Source organism: Anser cygnoides, chromosome 5 (genome assembly GCF_040182565.1).
Source record: "Anser cygnoides isolate HZ-2024a breed goose chromosome 5, Taihu_goose_T2T_genome, whole genome shotgun sequence".
In the NCBI taxonomy this organism is placed as follows: Eukaryota; Metazoa; Chordata; class Aves; order Anseriformes; family Anatidae; genus Anser; species Anser cygnoides.
In genome coordinates this window covers 65,162,414-65,187,530 of record NC_089877.1, presented here as the reverse complement: position 1 = coordinate 65,187,530, position 25,117 = coordinate 65,162,414, and the positions used below count along the sequence as shown (strand labels likewise).

Genomic DNA, 25,117 nt, shown 5'->3' with positions numbered 1-25,117 from the left:
AAACACAATGGGCGCTGCAGAAAATGTATCTGCTGCCCCCTCTACTGAAATGTGAGGCTCCCTAAAAATAAAACAAAGCAAATGCAGACAGGATACGTACACTGGATATTCCTAAAAACCTGCAGTATCCATCAAGGATCACTTCTACCAAGAGGAAAATAAGTCAGTCCTGAGTGGTATATCTAGCAGGTCTGCCCAACAAAGAGCCATTTGCTGGATTCGGGTCATTGCTGTTGACCTGTGTATTTATTTTGGAACATACAGACACCAGAGAAAGCACCAATACAACAAAACTCCCAAAGTTCTCCTTTCCATTATTCACCTCAGGGATTCAAAGGGGAATAAACTATTTCAAATGAAGAAACATTGACAGAGAGTCCCACCGATGGAGGCAGCAAGGCTCACTGGGGACAGCAGCGTGGTGTAGCAGCCCCGAGAGAGGAGAGCTGGTGATCCCGACAGCATGTGCAGCAAACTGCTGCCACAGCTGGTGCCTGCAGCCCCTACCCAGCCGCCCCCGATCTCCCAGGGGGCTGAGTATGACCATCCCCAGCCCCTCACATGCAAATCTGAGCCTACCAGGTCCGTCCTGCATCAGATCCGAAAGAAACCAAGCTGAATAAATGGTGTAGGCGAAAATTTATGTATGCCGGTGCCTACTGTATCTCTGATTCAAAGATGGATTGAAAAATGGGCTTCAAACAATTCCGCACATTTATTTTTAAAAATCCTTTGCCTTAGCCTGCTCCCTGAAGGAGGTAGGATTGTTAAAAGCAATCAGTCTCACACCGGCTCTGCCTTCCCTCCTGTGAGAGACAAGGGAGACCCATTCCTCCTTCCCCCATGGCTCCCGTATCCTTTCACCCCATTTCGGCGCATGTGCAAATGCTGGGAGGTATTTACCACTGGATTAATTTTTGGTGACGGTACAGTAAGCTCTTTGGGTTGGCTTATTTGGTTGTTCCCCATGATGAAAAATGTCCTTGCACAAAGTTAAGGCCAGAGTGTTTGCTGGATACTGCCTCCTTCAGGTCTCCCCTCCTCTAAGCATCTGCAACCTGGCCAGCAAACAGCACCTGGGACATGAGGAAAAAGGAGATCCCTCCTTCCACCCACCTTTGGCTCTCAGGGTCAATAGACTGGGAAGAGACAGGTAAAAAACAGATGCCAAGGAGAAACAACAACAAAAAACACCATTCAAATCCAAATACTGCATTAGTATAGCTTGCTGCATGCGTCACCCCCCTTTTCTCCACCAGCATCCTCCCAGTACAGCCGCAGCTCACACCACAGTGTTTCACTCCCTCCCTGCAGACCCCAAAAATGACACGGTAGCTGCGATGCTGCCAAAGCAGAGCATGACCACCCCAAACCCCAGCACCTAACACAGGAGGTAGCAGAAGGGCTCAGCCCTCCCTCCAGCCGCTGGCAACCCCTGAGCAAGCCCCACATGAGCAATGAGCCCAAAAGCTCCTAAAAAGCACTAAGCACACAATATCCCACGTCTTAAACGAGGCTGAGGCCAAATGATCTGCACTTTAATGGCCAGCATTAAAACAGACACTAGCTCTGAAATGAAACCACTGTGAGAAGATCTGCACTAATATAACAGCACGAGAACGTATTTTTAAGAGTTCATTTGTATTTTCCTAGGGATGATTGCTGTGAATAATTTAATCCCCATCGGGAAGACTGCTAATAAGACACTGCCTATTGAATGAAATGGGCTCTGCTTGTGAAACTTGGACCAGGATTTGTATTCAGATTCAATTTTGAATAAACAAATACATACACAAATAAATAAACAAATGCATAAATAAAGAATATAGCCTCTGTTTCTGAGGCTGTGTTTTGGGCAGCCAGATTTGTCTCCTGTGTCCAGCAATTTTATGCAGAAGGGAATAAAGTCCAACATTTAATTGTTTTCTTCCTCCCCTAGGATTCCATAAAATTTTATGTTATTTCTTCCAAGGTTTTTTTTTCCCAATGTTTTACACATAATTGCCTTTTTGTTTTCAGTAAATCTATATATCGATATTCTCTTTCTTCTAGCCGTTTCTTCTACTGTTCTAGTTCATCTAGCCTCTCAACCAATTTTATCAAGCTCTGTTTTATCTCCAAAATTGAATTCTCAAGGTTATTGAAGAAATATGTTATTCTCTGTTTTCATTTCCTTTCTGAACTCCGCCAGGGCTTGTGTTAGCTGTATATTGGAGCTCTGCATAGTTAGTAGCATTGCTGGGTTTATTCTACCTCATTGCTATGAAAAACGTAGTGGCGTGTCCTTCCTGAATGCCCTGTGGTTTCTTCCTTTTTTCTACCACTTTACCCCATAGGTGTTGTCTCTCTTTCCCACTACGTATGGGTTAGCCAAACCACCAGTCCATTACGCAGATACAGACTAGCTTCCATGGTCTGTAACTCACAAGTCCCATCTCAAAATGGTGAAGGGTCTGGAGGACAAGACGTGTGAGGAGGGGCTGAGTTCCCCTGGTTTGTTCAGCCCCGAGCAGAGCAGGCCGAGGGGAGGCCTCATGGCGGCCTGCAGCTCCCTCACGAGGGGAGCGGAGGGGCAGGCGCTGAGCTCTGCTCTCTGGGGACAGCGACAGGACCCGAGGGGACGGCATGGGGCTGGGACAGGGGAGGGTCAGGCTGGGGGTTAGGGAAAGGTTCTGCACCCAGAGGTGGTCGGGCACTGGGACAGGCTGCCCAGGGCCGTGGTCACCGCGCCGAGCCTGCCGGAGGTCAAGGAGTGTTTGGACACTGCTCTCAGACATGGGGTCTGATTTTTGGGTGGTCCTGTTTGGAGCCAGGAGTTGGACTTGGTGATCCTTGTGGGTCCCTTCCAATACAGGAATTCCAATATTCTATGATCCTGTGATTCTATGATTTTATATGCATTTTACAATGCACAGATGTGTTGCACAACTGCAGAAGCAAAGCAGAAGGAACCAGGTCTTTGGTGTTGCTGATCTCTTCTGTAGGAAACCCTGGTTTCTTGCAGTGTTCATGCACACCAACAGTAGTCCTTTCTGACTGTAACCACGTGTGAGAATTTCACAAATAGGTGCTGCATGCACAAACACAATAGTATCTTGTTTGACCAATCCACTGCCCAGCTATCATAGTCAGCTAGGCACAAACCCTCTGATAAATCTCACTGCTGTCATTATTAAAAACCTTCATGCATTTGATCGATAGGTAGACCTCTATCTTCTTGCATCAACATTGGATTTTATAGCTTTCAGCACTTATTTTCCGTTTCTGTCAGCCCCGCTATCTACATTCACAGCGCAATTGCATCTCTTGGTATTTCCTGACAAATTATTTTAGTCTTGTCCTGTAACATCAAGTCCTCCTTTGCACATGTTCCATTTCAAGTCCAATCATCACGAACATACACTCAAACACACAGATGAGGTCTTGACGCTGTCTTACAGACAGGATCAGAGATGCTTCTCTTTCCACTGGGTATATACCTGCCAGCACACCCTAGGATCAGGTTGCCGTGCCAGCAAGACTTTGTTGATCTCTGGATTAACTACTGCAGCCCGTCAAACCCTTCTCTACATCCATTCCAAACACTAACGAACAACCAATGTAAGCAATACCTCTGTCTTGGTCTCCAAGAACAGTAGCTTTCATTTTAACCTACAAAACTTTCTTGCATTTCTGAAATCACCAAGGTCCTTTCTATATGGTAACTCTATTTTCCTCCTCATGAACAATACCTCGCAGGCAGACTTCTGTTAAAGGAGAATGATGCAAGTTTGGCATTTGTCTACTGCTGGGCTTTGATCAAATTTACTTTTGAGAATGAGAAATAAAAGCCCAGACAAAGTGCAAGCGCAGTGCAGATAAATTGCTTCTGGCTACCACAGGACAGCTTCAGTGAGTACCTGGAAATGCCCTGTGGCATGTGGACCTTACTGCACGGCACCAGCAATATCCATCAAAACATGCCCATCTTTTGTGCCATCCCCATCACTGAGACGTTAAACGTAATTGTCCCCAGGGCTGCTTTTTGAGGAGCTCCCCCCTTCAGAGTAATATTTCTCTTTCAAACACTATCTGTTGCTGTTTCTCTCTGAGCCAGTCATTTTGGTCACTTGTTAGACATAACTGAAATCACAGTTTCCAATATGTAAAACAGTTTTGCAGAGTTAATGCAAATAGATATTGCACATCTCCCTTACCTCAAAATTCAGTTATTTTACCATCACTTCTTACATCACTAATATTCGTCAAGCCAATGTTGCAGTTTACCCTACTTTTCCTTTAACTTCCTCACTTAAGTTAGATTTTCCTTTGAAAGTTTTGCATAAACTCAAGGTCAGGCGTGCAAACCTGTTCTCGCTTGGATCATATTCATTTTACTTTATCTTTAATATAGTGACTACCTTTGCCATTTTCTGCTTCTGACTCAGTCAGAAGTTAAAAAACTTTGCTGCAGGACCTGAGACCTCATGAATCAGTTCTTGTAGAATTCTGGACACCCCAAACCCCCATCCAAGCAAAATTCAACTCCGAAAGTGAGGCTTCCTTAATTCTATTCTGGTAATTTCTGCTTTCACATCCTTACTGACCTTACTCATCTGATTTTTCCTTCCTGAGACAGCTTTACCCAATACTGAAGACCATTTCCAAGTATTGACTTACTTTTGGACACAAAAATAGTTTTGGAAACACAAAGGTACACCACCAGCAGCATACACTCAACTCATCTGCATTACAGTGGAAAGCCTAAGCTGCTCCACACCCCTTGAGAATTTGACTTCAGCCTAAAAATAACCCCCTGACAAAGCAAGTCACTGCATAAGCAGCAGCACTAATGAACTCTGCTTCTCTTGCACTTTCTTCTCCTCTCTTCTGTATGGATTCGCTGATGCCCAATGTAGCTTCTGCACTGGTTTTCAAATGGGGACACAGATGAAGTCTCTGTATTCTGTATGTCCAATTATTTTAATGTAATGTGCATGCCTGAGCTTTTTGGTTCTTTGTCACTAGCAATAAGTTAGTTAAAATTACCTACAAGACACAGAAAGGTTTTATAGAGAGAGAAAAATAAGAACAACAATAGCATCCAGATATACAGCAGCCAGATGCAGAAGACTGTATATATAAAGAATCATAGATTCTATGATCTATAATATATATAAATACTTTTTTTCCACTTTTTTTTTCCACTTTTTTTTTTTTTACAAGAAAGACAAAATCAGACTGCATATGTATCAGTCATAAGGAAATTACAGAAAGCGTTTCTTCAAAATGCAAATGGAGACAGGTAGTTGGGCATTTTCCTACCTCCTATAATGCCAACAGCATCAGCCTCTGCATGCCAGCTCAGCGTGCCAAACGCACTCATCCTGCACTGTAATGCATGGCACAGCACCCAGGGCAAGTGCACGTAGATATGGCCTTGGGTATGCCACATGATAAAAGATGGTATTTTTTGCTATGAGAACATACATGCACTGGCATACAGAGATCTTTGAGGGACATTTTTTAGCTAGATGCAATCAGCAAGCATACATTGTTGAATTCTAGTCTGACAGGAACTGATTACATATCAGACATGGATAATTTCTTTTTTCTTTTTTTTTTTTTTTGAGAAACCCTTCTTGATTTGAAAAGAAAATCAAGAAGGCCCTTAGAGTATCCATAAACTGCTAATTCCCTCTTTTAACAAAAGGGGAAAAAAAATCAACTATCAAAATTTCTTTTCAAGCAGGCATTTTGAAGGACCAGTCCCAGACTAAGTAATATTCCAAGGGCCACAAAGTTTTGAGATGGGTCATGGCAATCATTCTGAATAATGCATCCGGGAGACATAAACTGCTAATTACCAATTTTCAGAAACAAAGCTGTCTGAGCTCCTGTGAAGGAGCTTGAATAGAGGATTAGTGAGATATGACTGGATATGTATGGATATGTTCTGTGTAACTGTATGACATGGCATGAATGGCAGAACCAGGGAAGATGTTTCTCATTTATTTATTTGTAACATTTAACATGAATGTTCCTATTCCAGTTGGCTTTTTCACTGTCAGGATGTCTACGTGCTGCCTACACACTGTAACACATCGATGCTTTGATCCAGGATCAAACTCTCATGGGTTAGACCAAGTGTGTCAAAGAGAAAAGAGGAATATTAGCAATGAAAGGATCTTAGGCTTAGAGCTCCATAAGGTTTAGCAACTGCTAGCTGCACGCAAGAGAATCACTTCAAAGGAGAGGGCCAACAACCTTTCTAAAAACTTTTCATCTCATAACTGACATGTCCTGGTGACAGCGTGCAGAGCCAAGAAAAGATAAGACTGCTTTTGCTCCTGATCCTACACTTCATTTTTTTGATCAACAAATTCAATCTGGTCAAATACAAGTATGACAGCAAATCGGATGCTTGGATGGATCCAAAATTGTGACATCAGAAATTACCAAACCAAGTAATATTTTGAAGAGAGTCACAGATTTGATCACACCTTGCTTAATTAATATCCAAGTCAGAAATCTACACAGGTAGGTGTCCATACGGGCCTTGAATATCTCCAGAGAAGGAGACTCCACAACCTCCCTGGGCAGCCTGTCCCAGTGCTCCGTCACCTTCACCGTGAAGAAGTTCTTTTGCATGTTGGTGCAGAACTTCCTGGGCTCCATTTTTTGGCCATTGCCCCTTGTCCTGTCCCCAAAAACCACTGAAAAGAGGTTGGCCAAATCCCTCTGTCTCCTACACCTCAGGTATTTATACACATTGATAAGATCCCCTCTCAGTCTTCTCTTCTCAAGGCTGAACAGACCCAGGTCTCTCAGCCTTTCTTCATAGGGAAGATGCTCCAGGCCCCGTATCATCTTTGTGGCCCTCCACTGGACTCTTTCCAGAAGATCCCTGTCTTTTTTGTACCGGGGAGCCCAGAACTGGACACAGTACTCCAGGTGAGGCCTGACCAGGGCAGAGTAGAGGGGGAGGATCACCTCCCTTGACCTGCTGGCCACGCTCCTTTTAATGCACGCCAGGATCCCATTGGCCTTCTTGGCCACCAGGGCCACTGGTGGCTCATGGTCAACCTGTCATCCACCAGGACCCCCAGGTCCTTCTCCGCAGAGCTCCTTTCCAGCAGGTTGCCCCCCAGCCTGTACTGATACGTGCGGTTGTTCCTTCCCAGGTGCAGGACCCTACACTTGCTCTTGTTAAACCTCATTTGGTTTCTTCCTGCCCATCTCTCCAGCCTGTCCAGGTCTCGCTGAATGGCAGCACAGCCTTCTGGCGTGTCAGCCGCTCCTCCCAGCTTTGTGTCAGCGGCGTACTTGCTGAGGGTGGACACTATTCCCTCATCAAGGTCATTGATGAAGATGTTGAACAAGACTGGATCCAGCACTGACCCATGGGGAACACCGCTAGTCACAGGTCTAAAACCTGTTTTTGTGTCTTAAAGGTACACATCAGCACAGCAGAAAATGGCTTAAAATAAACTCATTCCAGGTTGATGATATTAAATTTAATAAGATGAAGTTTTTGTTGTTGTTGTTTAAGACAGGATTTATTTTGCTTTCTTCTTTTTGATATAAATTTTCTGGTCCAAAGAAAAATGCAAGTATAATTGTGGATGCACTAAACAACGGATACACTAAAGAAATTCAGGGACAATATTAGAATCAAATACATCCAAAATACACGAGGCCTCTGGGGATGTCTCAGTAGATTATAAAGTACTGTTGCCTTCTTTATCCTTCAATCCAATACAAACAGGAGACAGTTTGCTTTTCAAACAAAGCTGAAACAATATACAATTAATAAAACGCACACCAGCGTGGTCTCTTTCATGTTGAGCTTTGGTATTCAAAATGCAGCAAGATCATTTGAATAAAGAGCATTTGAGCATTTGTGTGAATAAAATGAGTGGTTTTCTTTGAAAAGGTCTGTTACACGAGTAATTAGGAAAAGAAATTGGTTGGCTAACTGTTGTGTGGGCTGTAAGCTGTAACGCAACACATCTCTTGAGAATTTCCAGCCCATACAGTCAGACACTAAGGATTAAAATGACAAAATGCACATTTAACTGGTCTCATCCACAAGCTGAACTTCACCCTCAGGCAATTTATCCCTATAAATTGCCTAACAAAACAGGAAGGGTAGGAGCAAGGAGGGAGATGGTGAGAATTTCCATGATCAGCACCTCCAGGAACTGAAAGGTCAAGTCCAGGTGTCTTGGCTGTTTGACAGTCAGTGACTGAGAAGTCACAAAACTGGGGCCTTTCAGGTTCCATGAAAGACTGGAATGAATTTTAGTCTCTACGTGATTAAAGACAAAAGGCTACGACAGCCTCAAATCAGGCTGAGGCAATGAATAGGACAGAGAGAACTTGCCGGTGAGTTGACCTTGACATCGCAGTCAACTACCTTTTATGAAAGGAAAAACAGCATCAGAGTGGATCGAGGCTATAACCTCTATCTGGAAAGTGAAAAGCCAGCCTAGGGCTGCACGCAGGACATACACAAAAGCACACATGAAGTCAGTTCTGTGGTTACTCTCATTTTCCTGGTGGTACTCTGCAACATCAACATTTTCTTTGCAGTGAATTAGAAAGATCAACTATTTTGTTTGAGGTTTACAACCTAATCAAGCTGTCATACAAATAACATTTGGTACAGAAGAATCAAACTCCTTCATTGCCTTGGCGCTTCAGGATTTTATAAAAGAGCTGACTCTCCTCAGATGTCAGAAGTAAGTCACCCCAGCAGGAGGAACTGAGTTCAGGAGAATGTAAGGACTACATGTACATTCGTACTGGAAGGGCCTGAATAAGCTTGAGCCTGAAAGGACCGCTGAAACGTCTAGAGAAAACTGGGGGAACCAGGAGGTACAAGAAAGCTATGCAATGACAAACCCAACCCCTACCTTGAAAACGGGGCTGGGAGGAGGAGCTGGGAAGCTATGGCCCAGACAGCTCCATTTCAGTTCCCACAAACACTGCAACAAACAATCCATTGATGTGCGAGTGTCTGGAAGGTAACACGGAGATGAGTAACTGTCACGAGGGATTTGTCAGCAGAAAATCATGTCAAAGTAAGCTGATTTCCTTCTTTGAGAGTGTAAGAGAGAGGTGGTGGGGGAGAAATTGCTGATGTCCTACATCTTGGCCTGAGCTAGGCATCTGGTGCTGTTTGCCATGGCATTGCCACACGAGCCAGAGAAGCGTGACCCCGTACAGGGGGGAAACAGGAGCACAGGGTGCTGTAAAGCTCATCAGGCAGCCAAGCTCTGAGCCCTCACCAACGGTTCGTGACCAGATGCGAAGACCACTTGCAGGAGCTGTCGTGTCTGGCACTGTCCAGGCTGGGTACTTGGACAAGGAAAAAGAGCGTGACAAAGCCAGCATGGAGAAGCGATGGGTGGGAAGGAGGTCTGCAAAACAACACCTTGGCTTTGCAACAGACCCCAGCCGAACGGGAATCAGCAGTGCCGCACTGCTGTGCCTGCCTCCCACGGAAGCCCAGGGCTGCACAGCAAAGCTGCGCCCAGCGGCAGGCAGAGAGCGGCTCGGCTGTGCCCAGGCTTCAGGACGGGAGGACTGCCGTCGGGGAGGATGGACGAGGACAGACGCAGTCTATTAGTGGTTGCTAACACAGCAAAAGGAGAAATTGTGCCAATAATAAATATGAGTGATGAAATAAATCTGAATAAGCAGCTATACCTTGAGGGAAACAGTTGATTAAAACAGGGGAGGCTAAAAACAGCCTTCTTGATAAGAAACTGTATGAATGGACTGAGCAAATAGCTACAAAGGACCCTGGAAAAGTGACAAATATGTATTAATTGTGAATGGTTTGAGTAATTGAGTATCTTCTCAAGGTCCTGGACTACTCAGAAATAACAGTTGCTCTAAAAAAAAAAAAAGTATGGTATGCCTCCTCTTTGTTTACTCTAAAGAATTTTTATTTACCGACCCAATAATAAATGAAAGGTGTGAAATTTCTCTTTTATTATGTGGAAAGCTTCTGAATATAAGAAAGAGAGCATGAGAAATACCTTTACTGGGAATTTTCAATCACAAACTTTCCCCAAAAAGCAACTTGTGCAGCTTACTAATGCTGCCGGCAGGCTGCACAGATGCCCAGCGCAGGTGGCTGTGGTCCCCACAGCAAGAAATTGAGGTCAGAGAGGTGTGTGCATTGCTGCTTGTGCAATTTACATCTCCCTGCACCCATGGGTGCACACCATGCACAATGGGGCTCCCCAGGAAGGTGGTGGAGCTGGGGAGCCATGCAGGGAGCATGAGGGTAAAACCCACACCCTACTAAGCCACGGACACAGATGTCCAACCTACATGTCCCTTCTCCTTTGAAGCCTTTAACTCACTGATGCTGCTGGCAAAACTCCTACTGTTCTCAGTCATTTAACTCCTAACATTTTTTTTAATTATTTTTTATTTTTTGACGGGAGGAGAAGAGTAGAGGAAGATCTCACACACAACAGTCAACACAGATTTTTCCAAAGCCTGATGGGAATGACTCAAAGAAAGCTCTTTGAAAAAGCAGCACTGCCCCACAGCAACCAAGATCCCGTTGGCTTTCACAGCATCTCGGTGACTGCTGTAGCGAGTCCAGCATCCTCTGGACTAGCTCCATCACGAAAAAAACTGATTATGTACCAGCACAATTGAGGTCTAATTTCGTTCCTGCTGCTGAGTGAAAGGAATGTGCCTGCTGACACCATTTTTTTCTCCACAGGCAAAATGATTTGCAAAACTTCAACTTAACAGCAGTGGACAAAACGTCTGAATAATAATAACAAAAAATCTGCCGTAAGAGAATGCACAGAAAGGAACGACCAGTCCTTAAGTACGTAAATTGCCTTGGACGACTTTACGTCATGAGAGTGTTAAAGCCAGAAACACTCAAACGTTAGACTAGAGAAGTTATTTACCAAGCAAAAGAAATGATCATGTAACCAAATACTTGATTTAACACACCAGCATTCATAGTCAAAATTAGTTAGGTACATATATCAATCCAAAAACCCTAAACTTTAAATACTTCACTTTGCAATCATAGTTTTGATTAAAATGTGGATTTATTTAATTAAGGGAATAAGTCGCCTAAATTATACTGAAAAAAAAAAAAAGAGGAGTATATTTACTTTGCACCTTCTTCAGTTAAAAAGAGCCAACAGAAAAAAAAAAGGCAAAAAAAAAAAAAGCTGATTGGGCAACCGAATTATGCTGCTTCACCTCTCTGTTGCTTGGTTGTTGATTTTGTTATGGATTTTATTTGGCGAAAGCACATATTTGTGCTTGAACTTTGTGTAACGCTTTTCACAAACAGAACAAGAGCACTATTGGAGAGCATCCTAAATTACTAACAAAGCAGTAAAGAGGACCAAGGGAGGCAAATAGCTTAAGATGCTAAAGACAGGATAAAACCTAAGATTAGATCAAAGCAAAAAAAAAACCCTTAGAGCACTCTTCTCCACTTGCTGCTGGTCAGCGGCAAACATTTAGAGAAGAGAAAAGCAGGAGAAGGGCAGAGAGCAGTGCCCAACGCACAGCCTGCTTCCAGCCGCCTGCGGGCTGGCAGCCCCAAGGCTGGGGTTGCGCGTGCCTAGTAGCTTTCCTTCTATGAATTCATTTAATCAATTGTATAATCCATTAATACTTTTGGCCTAGAAAACAATGGGTGAGAAGGAGATTTGCCTGTAAACGTGGTGCCTGGTGTCAGGAGGTGTGTCCCCGCTCTGGTCCCAGGGAAGGCCGTGGCCCTGCTGGGGGGCGCAGGGCAACGCGCGCCCTGGCACTGCCCTCTGAGCTCGGGAGCCCTCCCTGCCTTCTTCTCTCCTCCTGTGGGTGCTATAGTCCTTTCGTGATGTTTGTTGACATTTGTGGCATTTTCTATCTGTGGCATTCATTTTTCTGCTGCTCCCCTGCTGCACGTGACTATTTCACTGAAGACCACAAATCCTAGCACAGAGACTCACAGATTTCCTTCAGTTCTTTTTCATTGTATCTCACGGTGTATGTCCGCCCTCCCTATCTATTCATTATTAATTGTGGAGGTGGGCTCTCTCTGTCCTCATATCACAACAAAACTCCTTCAGAATCGGACCTGGCCCAATGCACGATACAAAGACAGAAGAGAACCTCACTGCTCCTGCAAATACCGCACACAGGCACTAAAGCTCCCAGTTCACTCCCCACGCAGCCGTGCCCACTTGCTCTCAAAACCCCACGAGAAAGCCCTCCTAAGAAACAGACATTTTGGGGAGGGAGCAGAAAGCCCATCATCTCTTCGGGGAGGTGCTGCATGCCCGGCAGCTGTGCAAGCTGACATCGGAATGAAGGTGGGCACTGCCGGCTTCCCCCTCCTGTTATCTGCAACAGGGTCTGTGCGAGGGGACCACCACCAGAACCAGCTGCTCGTCTGCTTGCCTTGTCGAGGCAAGGCAACCTTGCCTGGTCAGGCAGCACCCCCTGCCCTTGCTGCTGCAGGATTAGGAAGGAAGCTCCAGTTTTGTGTGTCCTCATAGGAATCACGAAACCAATACCAGTCCTAACCCCAGAGTCCACGTTGGGAAGAAGCAAGGTGGAACATCGCAGAAAGATGCCTGCCTCTCTCAGCGTCCAACAGGGCAAAGACACGTACAGGAGTTCCCTGACTTTCCAAGGATGATTCCTGCTGGATGGTTCCTGCCCAGCTTGATGACATTTAAGAGCAGAGCACTCATGTGCTCTGGGGGGACAGCTTTCTTCTTCCATCAGCATTAAACACACCCAGACTCCACCACATTTCAGCCTACCGCTTATGCACGCTGAAGGCTCTTAACGGAGCGCAGGTGCTGTTCTGCTTCATGCTGTTCCTCCCTCTCCTGCCTTTCAGGGGGACATCCTACACTCCTGGGGTTAACTTAAAACAGCTGGGAGTACCGATATGCCAGTGTCAGCAAAAACCTACCATGGTTAAGAGAGAGCAAGTTTCCGTGAACAGACCTGAAAGAACTACTGTGCACTGATGGATTAAAAGGATTAAAGTCCTCCCAAGACTATCCGTCTGACTACTCAGATCCTTGATGCCATATCCATGAGATGTAGGGCATTCAAAGACACCCCTTTCTGATTCTATGTATGTTAAATTTAGATATGCAATATTTACAACTAACCCTCTTCCTCCTCTCATTCTCATTTCTTAAAAACAAAGAAAAAACCACAACTTTTTGTTGTTGTGTCTCTCAGATGCTGCTATGAAATTCTTTGTGTATAAGACCATCTTCTACATGACCAATTGTTCATAAGAATCTATGAGTAATTCATTTTTTTTCCCAATAACATCCATGTTTATGCTCTAACTTCTGGGGTACTCACTGCTGCTCTGTCCTTTGGAATTTCTAAGAAGAAGAAGGAACATCTCAGGAGGTTCTATATAGAGCTTTAATATTAAACAAGGGAAAATTCAAGTGATCTCATTTGCATTTACAATTTCCATGTTGCCAGTGTTTGCATATTCATTACCACTCCAGGTCATTGCCTTTGGCCTTGCTAAATGTCAAAAAGCTCCCAGTATTTCACTTTGCTGATCAAGCCATCCATTATTTCCACATACTTTTCCTGCCTTGCAACATTCAGATAAATTACACGCAAAGCCGTAATTGCTTATGTGTTATGCTGAAATTGTTCTCTATCATCTTTCACTGAGAACTTTCTCGAAGAGTTATTGACAATTGTTTTATATAAAAAGAGTTTTCCATAAGAGAGTTTTCTGGAAATGTTCTAGTCTAAGAACCAAGGACCTGGAAAATGTACCGACTTACCGGCTGGTTAATGGTAAGGACAGTGTTAGCCGTATCTGATACGTTAAACGTGTACCATGACAGGACAGATAATTTTTAGGCGCAGACAGGCAACATGCACCAAAAACCACAAAACCACACACGCAGAAAACCAAAACATTAAAAACGGCACAGAAAGATGTAAGTAGCAAGGTCCAATTCTAGCCTCCTTTAGCTTGTCCTGTCTCCCATCAGAATCAAACCCGACCTATGGAGATAGCTACTAGCCAGTGACCTGCAAAGGAAGTACTTCAGAAAGTAACAAACCAAACAGTCTAGGAATATATTGGACTATATAAACTTGCCCTGAATATTAATCAGCTTCTTCTACTCAAATGTACAATCACGAATTAAGGGAAAAAAAAAGTATAAATGTGATGTAAATAATATGAATGTAAAACATAAGATGTGGATTTCCTTTGTCATTTCAACATGCTTAAACACAGGTGTCGGTGGTTATTCAAAAATGAAGACATTGTCCCTACTCAGTCGCTTCTCACCTACAGAATTTCCTTGACAACCCCCTTTTTAATACATTTTCAAAATTTTATAGGCCAATTTGAAAATCTAGAGGGTTTCCCTCTGGAAGCTTGGCTTGCAGTGCTGATTCTCACTCGTGACACAGCATCCTTAACTCATTTACCTCTGCCCAACAATATGAATGAAGGACTTGAATGCAAGAATCTTCCTAAGTAGTGAGCTGCTGCCGTGGCCCTGGTAACACGGGGCACAGCTCCCCGGAGCTAAAGCTCGCCGTGCACTTCCCCAAAGCAGAGCCGTTTCCCCAGTCCCATCCCCTTCCTTCCCCGCCTCCTGCAGGGCTTTGCCTATCCGGCTTCCCAAGGCCGCAAGGCGTCCATGGACCCGTCTGCACGTCTCCCGGCTGGTGGCTGTGACCGTCAGCTGCCCTGTCTTTTAAAAAGCTTCTCATGGTTCCCTTCCTAAATCTCCACGTCTCTCCGTGAGTTTTAAGCTCATTATTTCTAGTTCTATTTGGGATGAAGAACATTTAATTCTTTTTTGTTTTCCATAAAAAATATTTTTCATTATTAATATAATATATATTTACATATACATATTTCATCAGGCACATATTTAGACAGTCACAGAGATTGCAAATTTTGAGCTGCAAAATTGCCTGTCTAAAGCATAAAAACAATTTTTCCAATCCTCACCTGCAAATAACTTCTACAATCAAAACAAAGAGGACCCAACTCTGAGCCGTCCCTGCTGATGTAAAACCAGAACAACTAATTTATGCCCCACTGATTCACTCCAGATTTGGAATGATGCACCTGAGATCATAATTCAGCCTCATATTTCTTGCTAATTAGCTCTGTTCCATTTCAAATATAATCCCTGAAGGACATTCCCCTTCAGTGTGATTTCATTAGTTGCTCAGAATTTATTACCGAGGAGGAATGACATACATAAACCAGAACCCAAACTGAAAGGGAAATTCAGAGCATCACAATGTGGTCGACTGCTCTGCCAACCAGGTTACCAGGAGATATATTTGATGTTTTAAGAGGCTTTACAAGTACTTGGAGACCAATGCATTTGGAAAACAGTTTATATTATAAACAATATTTTATGTAGCACCGAAGTAAAACCACGGCATATAAAATGCGAGCCCAAGAAGCAGCAATGTCCACTGTGAAAAATGATTCTGTCCTTCCTGCTATCATCACTTGATAAGGTACACGATGTAAACATTTGATTATATTGTACCTGATGGCATTTTTATTTCCCAAGTGTTTTCTTCCAGCAGTAAAAGCGGTGCATTTAAATTATTACTGGATTGCATCCTGTCTGCCAACAGCAGGCATTTATTTATTTATTTATTTTATCTAAATTTGCACACAAGGAAATGGTCAGTGCTGCAGGCAGGCGCGGGGCTCTGAGCCCCAGCGCTGCACCTAACTCCTGCTTTCTGCTCGTTCCTTCGTGCCCTTCTCAAACTGAGCTGGGAGCAGCCACACCGAGGAGCACGTGCCTGGAGCATCCCCTCACCCGTCCCACTCAGGGCACGGAAGCCACCTCCCAGAGACCTTCCTGGGCTCAGGGCTGGAAGGCTCCCGCCTGGTGGGGCCGCCTGAGAGCGGGCACAAGCTTCAACAGGAGCTACAGCTCTGTCTGGAGCAGCCTTGGCCACCTCTGAGCACTTTGCTGCAGGCAGCGTCCTGCAGCACCAAACGCCGCTGTGCTGTTCCCACTCCCTCGTGGGCAGCGGACATTGCAGTGACAACAAAAATCCACTCCCGCCCCTCTGGGCTTAGCTCTTCTTGATCCTGGTGCCGTATTCCATGTTCCTAATGAATCTCTCACGGAAAAGCTAGCAGGACTCACAAAATCTAACAAACAATGAAGATCAAATTCAGCAAACCCCACAGCCTGGGGAGAGTGACAACATGCCTGAGAGAAAGCAGTACAGGACAATAACAGCAATAACCGAAGGATCCAGGAGTTATTGATCAAGTCAGGGACGGCATGTCTTTCATTACTACTGCGTCCTCAGAATCTCAACTCTGCAACCTCTAGGGTAGGAAAATGTTAACTCTATTTTACAGACGGGGAACTTGGACAAGAAAAAACATCCCAGATACCTTCCTTAGGACAGGCTCCGCTGCCTTCTGCGGGTGTTTCACTCTCCAAAGCCACGCAGGGGGCACAGGTGCCTAACAACCGGATCACTATGATTTTCAATTAAATTCCTCTCGTGAACCTTCTCAATTAGTCCTCAAACTGAGCACCTTTTCTGTATTTTACTGTTGAACAATCGCTTCAGGATGTGACAAAGATTTTGAAGTGGACTGCACAGCACACCGACCACATCTTGTCCAGCAGACGGGGGCTAAGAGAGCTGCGTTGTCCATTACCTCTTGTTTTCTTTTGTTTGTTTCTTGTGTGCTTTTCCCTATTAGAATTTTTATAATTTGATGGCCAACAGGAAACATCAAATGTTTTAACTATGACTTGAGGCCAAACTATGACACGGCAGAGAAAAAAGCCATTTCTCATAGAAAAATCACAGTCTGGGATGCCAACGTCATGTTGCCCCAGCATGGTATTAAAGGGAAACGGGGGAAGAGAGAGGAACAAAACAGGAGAGAAGAGAGAAAAAGCAAAACTCTGCCTATTAAAATTGGTAGGATGAACTAAGAGTGGGTCAAATTTAAAAATATCTTTATCTTTGCATTTATCCTTAGCAATCTTTCTGAAGTTTGAACCGACCGGGAGCAGTATTTCTACTGAGAGGTTAGCCCTGTGGAGCAGAACAGTGATACGCCACTCTGGTTAGAAAGAAAACCCTTCTCCCACAGCAGAAACTCTCCTTACACCAGAGAGGATGGGACGGTATGCAGCTACAAAGGTCCACAGACATATCTGCTCACACACCCACGTACCGTACACAAATTGAAATCAATGAGTTGAATATAAAGGGAAATGTTTCATTAAATATCTTTCCCTGTTTCTAACTAATAGAAGCATATAAAAATACTATAAAATTACTGAAAATAAAGTGATTTTTATGACAATTGAATAAATACTATGCTAGTTATGGAAATGATGCTGAAGTCAATGTGAACACATACTTTTCTCCCACAAGAAATATAATCAAAGCATTGCACAACATCTGCTTTGTCCTTTTGCCTCCAAATTGTCACTCACTGGGATCTGAATAAAGTATGTAGGAATCTGAACAAGGACAGATTAAAGAAAACTCTCATGTAAATACCTGTTATGCTTCCATTTATTATAACCATTTTCAATTTGTCTCTCATTTCTTTCAGAATACCGGAACTGTTGCTTCTAATCAAGTGCTCAGAATAAATAAAGCCAGAGCTCCTTCCTCCAGTAAAATGCAGTAAAATACCAGCAACCCGAGCACCGCATCCACCAGCTGACAGATGCTGTTGGAAGTCAGCAACAGTCGTCCCGTGGGTCCACCGAGGCCTGGCTCAGGGCCTGAAGAGGAGGAGGTGGTGGGAGGTCTGCATCCTGGGAAACAGTCCCCAGGACCCAGACCCAGCCGTCCCTTCCTCTAACATGAAATGCACGATTACCTCGTTGCTGAAGAAAATAATAGCATCTGCTTAAAAGCTTTGAAATGGAGCAGGATAAATGATGCAGAGCTTGCTGGATAAACAGGAGAGTTTCTGTGACTTTCAAAGACTTGAAATAAAGCCTTCCAGGGCAAACCACGGGACACATCCCAGCTGTTGTACACAGCCATGTCAAGAGTGCTTCTGAATGCTTCTGTTCAGTATCCTCCATTGAACTGAGCTTCTGAGGATTTCAGATAAAATAATAATAATAAAAAAAGCAAAGCTGAAAATTACTGAGCTTCTCTTGACTCATAATGCTCCTAAAGACAGCGAGGAGAAAGCCCTGTTCTCTCATAGGAGTGGCAAAGGAAGGCAGTGGGGATGGGGCAGCTGACTTGTCCCCGCCGCTGCTCGTGGCTTTGCTGTCTGTAGCTGCTGGAGCAGATTTACCTCCAGAGCTTTCCCCCCGGAGCCCTCACTTTAACACGAATGCCCTCCACATGTGCATCGGTACATGAACCAAACTACTCAAAGGAGCTTTCAGCACCCAGCATCACGAGCAGCCTGAACCAGGATGTTGCAGCCATGCCGGACTCGGCACAGACAAACAGAAGAGATGATGTGCTCCGACAAAAAGATAAGCTAAACGTGCACCAGTAAGCAGCTCCGATGAAAGCACGGCAGATACCACAACACGTAATCAAGTGCATTAATATTTTGTTATACAACAGACCTTGAAAAAAACAAATCAGTTGATTATTAGCAATAACTACGTATATTGCAGTACCTCAGCACTGGAGGCCCCAAATGAGGTCAGTTGTGCTGAGCACAGAGCGCTGTTAAAGCAAATCTGCCATAACATTTGGGCATCTGAAACTGGAACAAGTGCAGGCTGCACAAGTATATAACTACTGAAAATTCCACAGACAAATGCAAGTAAACATCTTTTACACGGCAACAAACAACAGCTCATTGTTCCCCATAAGCCATATCAACTCAGGCTTTTCATTTTCCAATGATAAACACTGAGCATTTCCAAATTAATTGATTTCCTCTTAAGTTTTCCCCCCCCCATTCCTGATGCTGACAGTTCACATTTAGAGTCTTAAGCAGCTCTGCAGACCTGCACGCAGATCAGCTAAGACGGAACAGCTCTTGCTCTTTTTTCCCCCTTGTTTTACACTCCCAACAAATGAGGTCAGTATCAGATCCACATTTCTAGAAGTATGTCCTCCTACCTCATGTGCTCGTTCCTGTGTCAAGAAATATAGCGCTAGGCATTGGGAAATAATCATGACCCTACGGTTTTTTAGTATAAATGGGACTTCTATGTCATTTTTACTTCTGTATTTACATTAAAACCATGAATTCAGGGAGCTGCAGAGCCAAACAACACAGCACCAAAAATGTAACAACCATAAGACTTTCGCTGCTGTTTACTTAGGGGACAAATAAATCAACTTCTTTTTCTCAGCAAAGCCACAGGAAAAGAAAATAAGGGTCTACTCACACTGCACGATGAGCTGTACCAAGGCTTCCCTGGGTTTCACATTAAACCCGTTGTACTGACTGGTCTGGCACCTGTAGGTTCCCGTCATCTCCCTGGACACGTTCACGATCCTCAGGATGCCATCGTAGCTCTCCGTCTGCATCGCCCCGTCCGGCATCACGACCTCCTTGTCGGCTCGGGACCACAGGATGATGGGCTTGGGCTTTCCCGTCACCTGGCACTGCAGCTCGATCGTGTCCCCTTCCCGAGTGACCAGGGGGGACTTTTCTTGAGGAACAGTCAAATTGGGTGGGACTTCAAAGGAGAAAAAGAGACAGTTCAGACAATTAGTATTATGGAAGCATCAGATGGCTTTCTCGCTTACACAGTTGTAATCATACATCAAGAAATCATTTATACACATAGAGCAATGCACATTGATTGCACATATCAGGAGCCACTATAATCCTACTATATTTACGAGGCAAGGTGCTCAGCTGCCTGAAGTAAAGTAAGATTTAACTGCCCCAGCTCTGAAACTCACTTACCACCACGTGTGTGCCCCCGTGCCAAAATGCCCTAACAGTGCTCAGCAGACCGGCCCTTTATCACCAGTAGTTACGGCTTTCCTTTTTATGGGTATTTGCAACTGAAACCACTTCTTTCTAACAGCCTGGCTGCCGATTTTACCCAGCTCGTAACGGCAGAGGAAGAGCTGTGCCAATTCAGAAACCAGCTCAGAATTCACAGCCCGAAAGCAAAAGGCAGTTGGCATGTTTCTGTCACAGGAAGCTCGTTAAAGCGGTGTTTTTCCTAAGACATCTGCCTTAACAAACCCAGAAGGAAGATGTGAAGAACTGCATCCCACAGGAGTTAGGTAACTCTGTGAGCACAACACGTGGCGCCGCCGTGCCGAAGGATCCATCCTTCCACCCTCGGCAGCCTCTCAAGAGCAAGGCTTCCTAATTGCTGCCAGCGACTGATTTACCACTCCCGGCCTTGAACGACCAACCCTTGGCAGCCAGGAGAAGGCCTTGCTCACCACAGGAGAGACACTGCAGTGCAGGGAGCTCGACCAGAACAGAAATCGCTTGTCACCCCTTGCAAAGCCGCCAGTGTTTGCACGCCGGGCATCCCAATGAGTTCCCACAGTTGGTCCCATCAGAGGCGGCTCCTCTGCCGCTGGGTTTTAGGTGATTGCATTTAATAATTACAGAGTGCTGCAAGCTCCACAGGCCTGATGAGAACAGTTTTGCCATGTTCAATTATCGTTACCATCTCATCATACCTATATTGGTTTTGTATCCAATTTCCTCCTCTCTTTTAGCACAACGCAAATCAAAGTGCCGGTGCTGAAGCTGTTCGTGCCCTCCAGATCACACGCGCTGCCTTTGGCTCTGTGGGTGCTTGGATGGGGGGGTGAAGATATGAAAAAGCCTGATTTGAACACTGCCTTCTCTCCATTTCCCTTTGTGCCTTCTGAAAGCTGGCTACTCTTACAGGTCTTCTGTCCTGAGTCACTTGGAGAGCCATGTGTTTTAAAACCAGCCCCTCCTGGGAGCATCGCCTCCCACACCGTCCTGCCCTCGAGCACCCTGTCTGAACGCCAGGGCTGACAAAATGCAGCCTGCACCAGGACTCCCATCTGCAGGCAGAATAACCAACGGCGATTTTCAGGCCTCCAGAGACAGAAATAAAAGACTTGTACCAGCGAGAAACAGCTCTGCTGGAGAAACACATCTGACAAAGCCACTAATAATCAGAGTTTATATCAGAGACTTTTGTAGGCTTCAAAATGCTGTTTTCAGCTGCTTTGAAGGTTTTAAGAACTCTACCTGAATCTGATGGGACATGCATTAGTGGAAATAACTGTTTTCCACAGGAGAGTAAAGGAAAAATTATCTTATATATATATATTATTAAAAAAAAAAAAAGAAAGAATAAAAGAACTGCTTAATAAAACATTCCCACATTCCCAAGATCCATTATTTGATTATTATGATCCCAAGGAGCCCCGGATCACTTGGAGAGCGATCACCTTGCAGATGCCGCTGGCGAGGAGGAGCTGCAGGACACAAGATGGCCAACCCCAGCGAAGGAGGTCCAAAGCCATGGAAGCAGTCTTTGCAGAGGCCTCAGAAAAAAATACAGAGGGAAGAGGATGATGAAGGCAGCGAGGGACAGGACAAAAACAATGGGTCCTGGAGCTTTTGGAATCATTCTTGGTGGCAGTAACTTTGACCTTCCTGCAGACCCTCACATGCCAGCTGCCAGAAGAGGAGGCACAGCACGATGTGCCCAGCTATACAGCTCCCTCGCTGGGCTCCACGTGGTGCAGACACAGCCTGCGCCCCGCTGGGGACGGCACTCCTCAGGGTTAAGTGGGAGGCAGAAGTCTGGGAGCTGTCAGCACGCACGGTACCGGGCATCGAGGTGGCGACGTGAATATACACCCGTGGGGCTCCCACCTGCTTCTGCGCAAGGCCCCTGGGCACGGGCCCTGCAGAAGGGCTGGAGCTGCTTGGCTGTGCCAGCTTGGGCTCACCCCGCGATGAGCACAGCCAGCTCTCAGACAGGCGCTGTGGTTCTCCGAGCCGTTCTGACTGGGCTTCCCCACCAGCCTGCCCTTCCCTCACCTTTATTTCTACATCCTACTCTTCTGCGCTGAGGTACTCGGTGTTTGTGCTGGGCCTGCATCGGCTGGGTGCTTGTGGGGGGGCGCCTCCGCCTTCCCTCCTGAAAGCGAGCACACCAAATAGATGCCGAAAGGCCACTTTCTAAAGCAATTGATGCACAGGCTCCTCTGGGAAAAAGTCACTGTTCTGGGAAGGAAAGTACAGTTTAAAGAGGTCTGAAAGCACACTGTGTACTGCCTCCCTGCAGGGCGCAAGGAGCCGCCTTCTGAACTTTTTTCCCAGCTCGCCTGGCTTGTGGCTTCTCAATTCTGCCCAAATACCCACTGTCCTGTCCGGGCCACCCCTAAAACGTTTACTTTGCTCCCGGGGATTGGATCTTTGAGCAAAGCTCATCCCAGTTGTATGGATGCTGCAGGCCCCCTCCTTGGCTCTCCTCTTGCTCCCTGCCCCTCCAGGCCCTTCTAGGCCCGTTTCTTGATGCGTTATGCTGGCAGCAAGTTCCAGACTGCCACAAGAGAAACGGGTCTGCAACACAAAATCATAGTCTGTCTTAGCCTCAAATCGCACACCCGGGCAAGGGCTGTAACTTCTCTTCTCAGGTGCCGGGCCAGGAGCAGGGCTTGGCACAGCGAGCACCCCTGTGCGAACACTGCCTCTGACGGCAACGCACACCAGAAGATAAAAAAGAAAGGAGGCAGCAAAGCCAGCTTCACCTGTGGAAGCTGATCAAATCCCAGAAACGGGAATGGGATACAAATAGGTTGAGGAGCTGTTTCCCAAATACCTACAATGTTCTGGTTTAAAAAACTCATTCACTAAGCTTGTCACAGTGACCTGGGACAGGAAAGTAGCCAGGTTTAGGGTGTCCATGAGGTGGACCTAGAGAGGAAGGAGGGCAGAGGTGTGTCAGTGCAACTGGGGGCTCCTAAAGACTTGCCTCCCTCGCAGCTGCACTGCATGGGTGTAGAAAGGCAACGGCCTTGAGCTCTGGCTGCAGAACCCTGCCAAATGCAGGACACAGACTGACAAGTAGAGGCGGGTGAAATTCAGAAGTTTGGACGCTCAAACTATGACTCATGTAAAGAAGACACCAGGAAGAAATGGTTTCACGTGGTCACACATAGCTTCTGGCTTCTGAGAGGGAGGAGAGCGAATGGCAGGCCATGGGTCTTTGGGGCGGGGGGAACACGATGCATGCAAAAAAGATCCTGTGCAACAGTGAGCAAGTCATTCACCCTCTCCAATGCAGTTTCCTTTCTGAAGAGCAAAAGACTACTGCAAAAACTGCACGCTGCCAAGGTAAACACCACAGGTTTTTACCTGTGGTACCTTTTTACCACCTCAAACATGAGGTTTGCAGGCAGGCTGTATCAGTACCCAACACGGAAAGATACCTCAGAATAACCTGACTCCTCCTGGGGCATTTGCAACACAACCAGCAGCCGTCATGTTATAAGCCAGCCAACAGACTGTTATGGTTTACTGTATTTGTTAACATTCTTGTTACTGGAAGCAAAGAAGGAGAGAGGCGAAGCAAGGCCACCTATTAAAACAAATCATCGCAGGGGCAGTGCCGTAAATCAGAAGCCCGGCTGCAGCTTTCACGTACGGCACTTGCCTGGCAGTGCCCAGGACACTGAGCTCCCACGGGGGTGCTCCCCTGCTGCACGGCACCGCTGTGGCCCCAGGCCCCCCCTGCCGATCCCCTGCTGCCTCACCTCATTAGGAGGAAGCGCGGCATCAAACCTCCACGCAGGGTTTGGTAGGCTTTCCCTTTTTATACCCACCTATTTATTTTCACAAACTTGCAGGTACTTAATTATGTCTGAGGTCTTTATTCCGCTGTCAATTTTGGCTTAAATTATCTACGGGGTCAAAAAATAATGGGGGGTGCCGTGCTGAGCACCTGCTGCCTGACAGGCGCTGGCAGCCCGACCACGCACGACTGCTTCCCACAAGCAATAAAGCCTAAAAATAAAAAAAAGTCATAAAAGAAACTCACATCAACGCAATGCCCACAGAGAAAGAAGGAAGGAATAAAAATAAAAAAGATGGTGAGAGGTAGAGACCAGAGGAGAAAATAATCACGTCCAGTGTTGCTTCCCTGCCCACGGCCCAGGAGCGGGGAGGTGCCAGGAGCTGCAGGAGCGAGGGGTGCCAAAAAGCGCAGGAGATGGGTGTGCAAGCGAGGGTGCAGGAGCCAGCAGAGGTGCCACCAAGGGGCTGGGGGCTGCCAGCGGTGCCCGGCTGCCTCTGGCCGTGGCAAACCCCGCTCCCAGCAGGTGCTGCTGTGGCACAAGCAGCGGCCGGCAGGGACTCAGCCCTCGGCTGAGGCATCAGCACGTCTCCTGCAGCACCAGCCAGAGCCTGCTGCAAATAAAGGTCAATTCTGTTCCTGCCTGCGCGGAATAATAAATTGGCTATACCCGATATCTGAAACAACAAACATCACCTTATTCATGCAGCAAGTGGCTTAAATAAGTTAATGCTCTTAGCGCTTAAACCCGTTTCCTAAAGCAGAGGGTTATCGCTTGAGAAACAAAAGGCTGGTTACTCTGAAGTACCACTGAGTTTAAAACACGTACCGGTATCCTTTGGAAGGGGCAGAGGCACACACATCAGAGCTACTGCTGATCTATGTCCCCTCCTGGCCTTTAAATAAAATGGTCTCAGACAACCTTTGCCTCCGAAAGTCGCTGACTCACTAAAGGTCAGATGGCAGAAGTATCGCTGTATTCTTGTCCTGTTTTTTTTTTTTTTTTTTTTTTTTTTTTTTTTTTTTTTAATTTTCACTGCTCCCCAGGCAGATTTGGCTGCCTGTAACGAGGGATCGGAAAGCAGGCTAAACCCTGCAGTCTGACCTGTGGTGGTACTAATGCAATTTTGTCGGATCCTTGGTCCAGCAGTCACCGTCTATGGGAGCCCAGGGACAGGACCAAAGCAGCTTGTTCAAAGAAAAAGCCAAAATGTATACACTTAATATATTTACTCACTGTGTATTCCAGGTAGATAAAATCTAGGTGTAGTCTAATCTCGATCTCTGACATCCTGATGAGCCCAGTTACTGCCCCTATTTTAAACCTTCAGATAGCTTAATTAGCTGCCCTGTGACTGCAGCAACAAAGA

General features: G+C 45.7%; 1 protein-coding gene across 5 annotated transcripts in view; it reads right to left on the bottom strand.

Annotated features, from left to right (window-relative positions):
* Positions 1–25,117, bottom strand: part of MDGA2 (MAM domain containing glycosylphosphatidylinositol anchor 2) — a 336,382-nt gene that overhangs the window by 94,849 nt on the left and 216,416 nt on the right. For all 5 annotated transcript variants that reach the window (XM_066998721.1, XM_048065998.2, XM_048065999.2 and 2 more), the window contains one exon: positions 19,377–19,670. In XM_066998721.1, coding sequence (XP_066854822.1) covers positions 19,377–19,670 — 294 coding nt within the window. The remainder of the gene's footprint in view (positions 1–19,376; positions 19,671–25,117) is intronic.